Here is a 10415-nt window from a genome sequence, read left to right on the forward strand (position 1 = left end):
CATCCGGTGATGGTTGATCGGGAATTTTAGGTTTCGGCACTGGTATGAGGTGGGCTTCCTTCTTGGCTGGCGCATGAGGCCCATAGTCATTGGGATAGCTGCAAGTCGAACGAAACCCAATGAAGTCAATCCCGAAAAGAGGGGGCCTTTTTCCCTGTCGGGAGGAGGGGGAGAGAGAGGGTGAAAAGAAAAAGAAAAAGAAAAGGAAAATAGTGATGACACCTAATGAAATCAATCCCGAAAAAGACAGGCACGATTTTATAGACCCATAACTTTTCATCCATAGGTTCAAATTAAGCGTGCCGCTAGTTTACGAACTCGAATTGATGAGCACTATCATATAATATATGATTCAAAATCAAAATCCATATAGATAAAATCAAAATCAAAATCCATATATCTTCATAAAAGCCTTGTTAGCTCCTCAATTCAACTCTTTTTGTGGCAAGCTAATAGTGCATGAAATGCTTGTTAGTTTAGGAGCTATTAGAGATAAGGGCATTGTAAGCTAGGTTTTTTTATTTTTATTTTTTTTTAATCTTTTGTTTGTGATATGTTTCATTACTTAGGTTGTATTTTGTAATCTCAACTCGTCTTGTTGTTAGGATAGATCTTTATCTTGATAGCTTTGTACAAGTCACTATTGCTTTGTATGTTTTATATTGGTGTTCATATATGTAATACATCAAATCATACTATTGAAATGCAATTCATCTCAATACAGAATCTTAACTATTCCCAATTAGTTATTTCACTTTGCCTATATTTGCTTTTCTGCTATAATTTTCTCTCTATCAAACTTTACTTTTTAAAAACCTTGCCCTATCCTATGACATATCTAACCCTTTAAGCCCTAACCGCACTATAAGGAAGCCTAATCCAATCATATGGACTTTAAGAGTACAACTATTATTTTTTTCATATAATAATTCTTAGTTGGAATGCTATCGTTCAAAAAATAAATAATTAAATAAAGAAAATGTTTTCCTTTCTATTTTATGATAAGAACCCATATTATTATTATTATTATTACTATTATTATTATTATTTGTTTTATTTAATCAATAAAGTTCCATGTATAGGGTGATAACTTAGCAAATGTAGTTAACAGTAGTAGTAAATGTTATTTCTCTTTGTTGTTTATCTCTTTAGCTGTTGAAATTGTGATCCATGTTTCCTTAACTGTAGGTAGTGGTTGGTTTCCTTAAATCTTGGTGGCTATTTATATATATTTTTCTAGATTTTAATAGTGAGGATAGCATGAATGGATGAAGTACTTCCCTCTAACTCTATGTATCTGTTCCTCTCTACTATTTTCTTTCTTCTGATACTTATTAAGAAATCAAGAATATATCAATTGGTATTAGAGCCAGGTGATTGGATACCCATGGCAAAACAGAAGTTGAATTCTGAAAAGAAGTTCAAGATATTCTGGCCAGGCATGAACGACTTCCAACAGATCAATATTACACTTCAGATGATACTAGTAGAGTTATAAGCACTACGTGTTCATCAACCATAGCCAAACTCTGATGGAGAATACTCAATCATAGCCACACACAAACACTTTGATGGAGAGCACTTTCAAGGACATAAGGAATAACGATTCAATTCTTGACATGGACCTTAAATCCATCGTCGATGGACGTTTTAAGGAGTTGCTTCCAGTCATCTATACTCCTACTGTTGGCAAAGCTTGCTAGAAATATGGGAGCATCTTTAAGCGACCTCATGATCTTTATATAAATTGGAATGACATGGGAGAAATTCCAAAAGAATTGAAGGGTAAAGTCTATGTCACATGACAGGCCTACAATGCTCATAATTTTCCTAGATTTAGTCTAAGTTTAGTCATCTTTGGAGCAATTCGAATGCACGATCAAATGCTATTGGCAGGCTCGAAAGCCTTGGTCGGAACCCCAAAAGATGATGCTAGATCAAGTGATTATTTTCTAAGGGCATAACTTAACCCCATTCTTGAGGTTCCAGAGGGGAGGGATAAGAACCTGTAGTATTATTATTTTATTTAATTAATGGAGTTCCATGTATAGGAGAATGCCTTAACATATGTAGTTAATAGTGGTAAATGTTATTTCTCTTTGTTCTTTATCTCTTTACTTATGAAAATAGTGGTTTATGTTTACAGGTAGTGGTTGGTTTCCTTAAATCTTGGAAGCAGGTGCTTGTTGATATATATTTCTGGATGTTAACATTGAGGATAGCATGAATAAATGAAGTGTCTTCCCTCTAACTCCTTGGTTTCTCTTGCTCCCTAGTATTTTCTTTCTTTTGGTACTTCTTAAGAAATTGAGAACAAATTATTTTATTTCAGTGGATTCTCTTATAAATGTTCTTTTTTCTATTATAACTATAATTTAAAAAAAAAATTCATAATTGCTTTTTAAATCTAATTTCTCTCTTTTAAGCATAAAATATAAGAATTTAGTATAAAAATCTACTGATTGGTAAGATATTAAATATATTCCATGTGATAGCATACCATTTCAGTGATTTATTTTCAATGGTTGATAAAAATAAAATTACTAGAGTTTTTTTTTTTTTTTTGAATGATAGTATTTCAAGCATTAGCTTTTTAATAAGAAGTGTTTAACATTTTGATTACTCATTTTTTAGATTAAAATAAGAAAGAAACAAGAAGTAAAAACAAAAAAAAAAAATGAAAATTCAAGTTAAAAAATAAAAATGCAAAATATCTTTAGAAAATTTTATTTATAAACAAATATTTGCAATTGTTACTTCATAATATCATTCATCATATAAAAAGAAACATTGCATCCTTATCTAAAGATATATTGATAAAGAAATTTCAAAAATGAAATTAGGGCAATCCAAATATTAAAATGAAATGTACTTAAAAAATAATAAAAAAATGAAATGAATAAAAAAATATAAAAAAATAAAGAAAGCGAAAATGAATATATTCAATCCTAGTTCAACTGGATTGGGTTTAGTCCGAGACATTTTAGTAGGGTGGACACCCGGAAGTTGGGGACTAAAACCCGCCAATCGGCTATCTGCTCAGCCTGCTAAACCCTCAGTCAGCTCTAAAACCCTTCAAAGTCTCCGATAAAATTTCTATTAGAGAGAGAAAGAGAGAGAGAGAGAAAGAGAGAAAACCGAAAGAAAGAGAAGAAAGAAGAAATTCATGGAGGATAGAGCGAAGAGCTTGGCATTGGTAGGAGTCGGAGCTCTTTTGGGCTCAGTTTCTACCATTACACTTCTCAAGCTTCTTACGAGGCGAGTCTATTTGGTTCATATCATTTATGGTTGATTCTTTATATTCTCATTAATTAGTATCGAAAATCTGATTTTGGTCATGGATTTAGATTTGTTTTTCCTTAAGATATTTCTTCATTGTTCTTAATTTGCTCTATTTTCCATATTGCGTACATTCGGTTGGAATCTTTTCCTACATAATAATATTTTTGATGTTTAAATTTGAAACCTTGAATTCTAAATTGTTTAATAATTTAGGACCACCATTTCACTGAGCCCAGTTTGAACTTGTTTTATTTTCTGGGTATTTCCCTCAGCAATTAACAGTAATGTATGCTTGCAGAAGGATGGCAAACCAAGGCGATAAGAAGGCAATTGAATTGGAGAGTAAGTCACCAATTCTATATAATTTTGGCTACATATTGAAAGAACCCTGCTTTTTCAATGCCGAAATACATATTTGTATAATGCCTGAATTTGTTGTCTGATATTTAATTTCATTTGTTGTTCTTATGATCTTATCCTACTTTCACATCATGAAGTTAGTCAATAATTTTTGTTTATGGTTCTCATAACTTCTAAAAGGTAAAAGGCTTTTGTCTGAGACACATACAAGATGCAATGAGGTTTCTCTGGATGGAAATGATGGGATGGTTCGTGCAAATCTTCTAGATGACGAGATAGTTTCTGAACAACTAACCAGGTACTATTTGAGAACTGTTTTTAACGTAGAAAAATGAAAAATGAAAACTTGTTTGATGGCACTTTAAATATTAACGAAGGATATTTAGTTGTTGAAGGTTAATTTGAAAAATATGGTTTGTTGTATTAATACTTTGAATTAAATGAATACAAGCATTAATAGTATAATTTAGTTTGTTGTTTTTTTGTTTTGTATAGGAACATTCAATTTTTTGGCCTTGAGTCTCAACAGAAAGTGACTGCATCCTATGTTGTGGTCATTGGTCTTGGAGGAGTTGGAAGTCATGCGGCTTCAATGCTTTTACGGTCAGGGGTTGGGAGGCTTCTTCTTGTGGACTTTGACCAGGTATCTTCGGTGTGCAGCTTTCCTTCCTTTATTTTTTTTCTTCTTTACTCTTGTTAACAAAGTTGTGGAGCATAGTAAAATCCATATTCATGTTTTGCTTCTATTATGAGTTGCACTTGTTCTTATCTCATGGGACATCAGACAAGTTGTGCCAAAGTTATGCATGCTTTAGATAAAACTTATGCAATACAACCTTAAATTATTCTTCTTGGTTGTGCCTATTAAGCAATTAGTGCCTGTATAACTTTTGACAGTGACTATTTTCTTTTATGTCTTTTTTTTTCAAAAAAAAAAATTTTAATAAGAAACATTATTAAAATAATCTTTGCAGTCTGGTATAATTATAAGAATCCATATGATTTTAAAATTCTCATATTGTTCCCTTATAGTTTAAATATTCATCAATTGACTTTTTGAAATTGTTTTTGACTCAAAATCCTAGGTTTTTTATTTCAAGCTTAGCAGAAATCAATTTTCTCATTGTATGACACTTTTACTCATTTGTTAGGTATCACTTTCATCACTGAATCGACATGCTGTTGCAAAAAGAGCAGATGTTGGTATTCCAAAAGCCCAGTGCCTCAAAGAACATTTCTCATCAATCTTTCCAGAGTGCCATGTAGAAGCAAAGGTGTTACTATATGATGCATCATCTGAAGAAGAGATCCTTTCAGGTTGCCCTGATTTTGTTTTGGATTGCATTGATAACATTGATACGAAGGTACCTCTTCTTGCAAGTTACTTAAGTTATTATTTTTTAAAACCAGCAAGTCATAATAAAGAAATTTCTTCAACATGATATCAGTCATCAATGGAAAATCTTGTACTTTCGTTCTTCTATTTCTTCCTATGGCCTGCAGTTGAATTTAATATCACATGGCTACCTAAATAAGGTTGCATAAACATTAAAGTGATGTCAACTTGATTATCTTCCCTTCATGGAATTTCCTTCCTTGGGGATTACGAACCAAGTGAAGCCTTGGGGTATAAACTCAATAAAAACTTGGACACCACACCTGGGCTTCTAACATCTCTCAGTAATTTGTCCCATTTTGTCAAATCACTTTATGACATATGTTTCTAGATAGGTCTTGTCCGTGGTCAAATGATTGTCCAGATGTCAGAGATCTTGTCCAAATGTTAGAGATTGCTAGTAAATGAGTTATAGGGCCCCAAAGTATGGCTATTTCCTGAACTATCAGTAAGGGTCTTTATTTAGGAGAATTTTTATCTGCATTATATCTTAGAATGACACTAGGTGATGCATAATTTGTACACAATTTGGTTAATGGTGAAATGAGGTTAGTTGTGGAGGAATCAGAAACCTGATGGTCACTGCTCAATCGTATCCATGTCATGTATCCATATATGAATTGCAGTACTTGTTTTCAGATGCTTGATTTTTTATATGTAATAGGTGGCACTTCTTGCTGCATGTGTACGTAGGGGTTTGAAGGTTCTATCGGCAACAGGAGCTGGTGCTAGAGCTGACCCAACAAGAATTCGTGTTGCTGATTTGAGAGAATCTACAAATGACCCATTATCTCGATCTGTAAAAATACTGGCTTGTTTTAATTTAGAAATTTCTATAACTGCTTGTTAAAATTTTTTTATATGCTTCTCTGACTCACTGTTATTTTTTAGCGTATGCTAAAATCTGTTTTCTTCATTGTACAAACTCATTTATCATATTTTATTGAAGTATTTGTTCTGCTTTTTGAGACTGAAATTCCCAGTGTAAGGGACTGATTTCTTAAAAAAACTTATAGCTTATAGAAAAGAGGTTCAACAATGTTTCTCAAGTTAACACAACTTGTCCTAGCATCCTTGAAGCTAATACTGTTTGAAAATAATGTTAATAGTTATCCTTTGTCTGATGTGATTTGTGCGTTACTGCTTTCTATTATAGTTCAGTGTACCACTTTTATGAAGGTGCAGCAGCATTTCAGATTCTCTTTTCCCTTCACTAGTGTAGTTCATATTTCTGGCACCAACTTCTAGCATCTTATTAAGTTTCCAATTTTCAGGTAAGGCACCGCTTGAGGAGAGATTATGGCATTGATGGTGGAATTCCTGTTGTTTTTTCGTTAGAGAAACCCAAGGCAAAGCTTCTTCCATTCAAAGGACCCAGTGGAGAGGAAGAAAATCCTTCAGATTATCAGGTAAGCAAGAATACTTTAGGAAAACAATTGAGTTGCATTTTGCTTCTTGATTATATATGGGTAACCAAGGAACGAACTCTGGAAAAAGGTGATTGGTAGTTTATTTATTTTTAAATTATTTTCCTACTATGAACCGATATATTTTATTACTCCTTAACAGATAATGATGTTGTTTTATCATTTATAATATTAGTGTTAAATCATCTGCATTTGAGAATTATAATTATTAGTTGCTAAACTATTTTTGTGAATGAATCTTCCATGGTTTGATATTCTGTCTTCTTATTCTGATATCAGATAGTACCAGGTTTTAGAGTTCGCATCATTCCTGTCTTGGGGACCATTCCTGCAATTTTTGGACAGGTCATGGCCTCCTATGTCGTTACACAATTGGCAGGGTTGCAGGTTCAAACAGAAGCTGTGGTAAATTTGGATGTGGATCATTATCGGACCCTTCATCAACGCCTTATTGAGCATGAGGAGTCACTATATGGTACTGCCATGCAAGTCCAGGTATGAAAGTTGATCCTATAGAACTATGCCTTCCTAATCTTATTATCCTATCGAGTCTTTGGCACATATATGCCCTCTTTTCAGTTCATCTATGGCATGGTTGACATTTTAGGTATCAGACCAGCTACTTTATTCCAGTTCAGTTATTGGTGCTATTGTTTGGAAATGGTACCATTTTTGAATAATTTAACTCTCATGACATGTAAAATTTAAAGTTCTACTATCTTATGTAAATATTATTTATACTTTTCTGATAATCTTATGGTAAGTGCTTACTAGTATATTTTGTGTATCTAATGCAATTTCTTTTAGGTTGATGTGGATGAAGTGATGTATATTGCAAAAGAGTTGTGGCATGGACGAAGTGCAAGAGAGCTTTCTGCAAACGATGTAGGGCGTGGAATGTGGAGATCTGTTAATGAATTGATGCTTGTGAGGTATGGTTATTTAAGTGCTACCATTGAATAATTTATAGGAACTTTTTTGTTGTAAAACTCAAGAAGTACAGTAAATTTTAACACAAAATGTGGCAGTTACAGGTATTTAAGGTGTAAGTTTACTGAATAGGTTACATGCACACATGTTCTAATTCTTTCCATGTCAGTCCCTATCTTTTATTTTTCTGTTATATTATTTATTAAATTGCAAACTGTATTTTTATCATTATGATATATTATCGTTTATTATAAGACCAACTTCAGATTATAAGAGAAACGTATGAGTTAGTGATCCCACAAGTATAAATGGTTTTGTAAAATTGGTTGCTTACTTAGCAGGCAATGCACAGTCAAGTTTCTAGGTTAGCAATCTGTCCATCTCATGTGGAGGTTGGTTGGTTATAATTTAGATACGACCTGGTCATAAATTATTTAATTGTGTCAGAACTTGTGAAACAAACAGAACCAGTTATAACCAGCAAAGCTTGACAACATTACCTGCAAAACCTATCTAGTAACGGCTTTACTATGATATAACTGTTGTGACCTCATTAAGATATTTGACAAACCTTAATAACACTAGCTAACCATAAATGCATGAAATATTTCTAAACCATTTTCTCTCCATCATTGTCCAAATTTATAAGTATAACATGAGACTGTAAATTATAAAAAGTTATGCTAAATTTCTTAATTATAGCATGTAACATGCAACCTAATATACCGATGCCTCATAATCACTTTTAGATATTTTTGTTTTAAATTGGTTCAAGGTTGGGTAATAGGGGTGTCAATATAACCAGATTGTACCAAAAAATATTGAATTGTTGGAAATAACACCAATGTCTAGTTGTATTGTAATTGAATGTAAACTGGTGCATTTCTGATACAGTGAAGCTTATCATATCATGTCTCATTAAAATAGAGTTGCCTATTGTAAACTTTATTTACTTGACGTTGTTGTGCTTTTGATCCAACATTTCCATTTTTTCTTTTTCTTCTTTTTCAGGTGGGATAGGGAAAAACCGGCATCTGTCTCCAACTTGATTCTTTTGAAATTTAAAGAGGTATGTATAATTAAGATTAAAATTTAGCTTATTGATGGCACTTCATCAACTCTTGAAGCAAACTTCATTTGTCTATTGTGGTAGTTTGATGGTTGGGCTCCATTCTTAGTAGTTCAAGCTTTGGAATTTATGCTAATTTAACGTGATTTTTAAAGCGAAATGGTTAACTGGTGATTTATAGAATATATACTAAATAGGATTGCATGGTAAAAAAATTTCATTTTGAGAACACTTTAAAGTAGGGTGAAGAGTATTTATCTAACTATTCGCTATCATGTATAAAGTAATTGTTACATTGAGTTAGTATCATGTCTACTACATGTAAATAGAAAGCTGTTTTTGGCATTGTATTTTCTACCAAAAGAATGATTTTTCTTGCATTATTCTTTCATATATTTGCATGGTAAGGATACAGATTTTGAGGGTTCCCTTCCCTCTAAACCTTTCGACTAGCTTCTCAAATTATCTATTTTTATGTAAATGAGAAAATATCCCTCGTGCCATCTCACCTTTGATGACAATGCATTTTTTTCATTTTATCTTGGCTGCTTCCTCTCTGTAATTGGATAATTGGCATCTTATATTGGCTGCGTAAGTGGTTTACTACCTTAGCAAATACTTGACCTTCTAGTGTAATAAGTCATCACCAAAGCACAAATTTGAGAGGACACACCCTTCCCCTTCTTCCTCTCTGCCCCTTTCCTTTTCCTCCTTTACGAAGGCAGTAATTAAGCTCCTCTTGTTGACTTTAACATGGACTGCATATAGCATTAAACAGTATGACCAAGCCTGAAAAGATCTCTTGTTCAATTCTGTTATTATATAATTTGATAACACTGAGTATTGTGAGATATATTCTATTAACAACGAAACTTAATCTCCTTGTTTGGACATAACAACCCAAGATAACTATGATAGAAAAACTGTTGTTCCATTATAAATGGTGAGTGCCGATGGTCCAAAGTAGGATTTGCTGTGGAAACTTTAATGAATCCATTTACTAAAGTGGAAGACAGAATAATTTGCAATGTTGTTAGGTACATTATGATGCCTCGAGCTTTTGAAAATATCATGGTGTTTGATAGTTTGTTTGTTTCATATTTACTTAACAAAATTTGTTTTCTTTCATCTTTTCCCTGACAAAATCTTGCTCTTCTGGTTAGGCGGATGAACATGAATCAATGACACTTGATGATATTAAAGAAAAGGAACCAGAATTTTTTAATAGGGTGACATCTGTGCTGAAGCGAGCTGAACTAGAGTTTGATTTATGACTACATTGAATCTCTTTTTTCCATCTTCAGCTCTATTCCAGTGGTGTTACCTTTCCTGTCTTGTCATTGGTTTTATATGTAGAAAATTTTGTTCCTATATATATAGCACCCTAGAGAAGGACTGGGGTCAAAAAGAAATATTTATATAAATCCCAGACCATGAAAGTCATATTAAGCCAATGAAAATGAGCATAGCAAACATACTCATGTAAAAAATCCTGTAGCGCTTTCCGGTTTTTGCTTGTATGCCTGAATGTTTATTTGAATGAGGATAGGCTTTTGCAGGTTATTGGAAATCAACATGGAATTCAACTTATATAACTTAAGCTTTTGCCATCATGTTATCCTGCTGATAGTATAAATGACAATCAAGTTAGGCGAGCATGGTGATCTGGTTTTTCCTCAACATTTGGCGTTAAACAAAGAATAAACTGGATAAATTCCCCTGCACTGCAGATTGACAAATATGAAACATTATAACTGAAAACAGGACAAACGGTATTAGAGGCCTCTAAACCCCAAGGAAATCAGAGAGATATGCATTCTTCTATGAAAAAGACAATAAAATCCCTTGCGATATTATTGACATTGGAGTTGAAATGTTGTCATTTGCTAGTAGTACCTATGCAGTTCTCTTGTTTTTCTTGCAGTCCTCTGGCATTACATCAAAGTAATTA

At 32.9% G+C, this 10415-nt stretch overlaps 1 protein-coding gene across 1 annotated transcript; it reads left to right on the forward strand.

The window, feature by feature from the left end:
- The first annotated feature begins 3046 nt into the window (after positions 1–3046).
- On the forward strand, positions 3047–10032 carry LOC107417367 (tRNA threonylcarbamoyladenosine dehydratase). Its single transcript, XM_060816879.1, has 11 exons — positions 3047–3258; positions 3581–3624; positions 3823–3940; positions 4138–4285; positions 4794–5006; positions 5703–5837; positions 6313–6447; positions 6745–6960; positions 7273–7397; positions 8407–8464; positions 9628–10032. Exons 1-11 carry the CDS (start codon positions 3167–3169, stop codon positions 9736–9738), a joined length of 1395 nt encoding a protein of 464 aa, XP_060672862.1. The 5' UTR covers positions 3047–3166; the 3' UTR covers positions 9739–10032.
- Positions 10033–10415: the final 383 nt, after the last annotated feature.

The sequence above is a fragment of the Ziziphus jujuba genome, chromosome 4, assembly GCF_031755915.1.
Source record: "Ziziphus jujuba cultivar Dongzao chromosome 4, ASM3175591v1".
NCBI classification, from domain to species: domain Eukaryota; kingdom Viridiplantae; phylum Streptophyta; class Magnoliopsida; order Rosales; family Rhamnaceae; genus Ziziphus; species Ziziphus jujuba.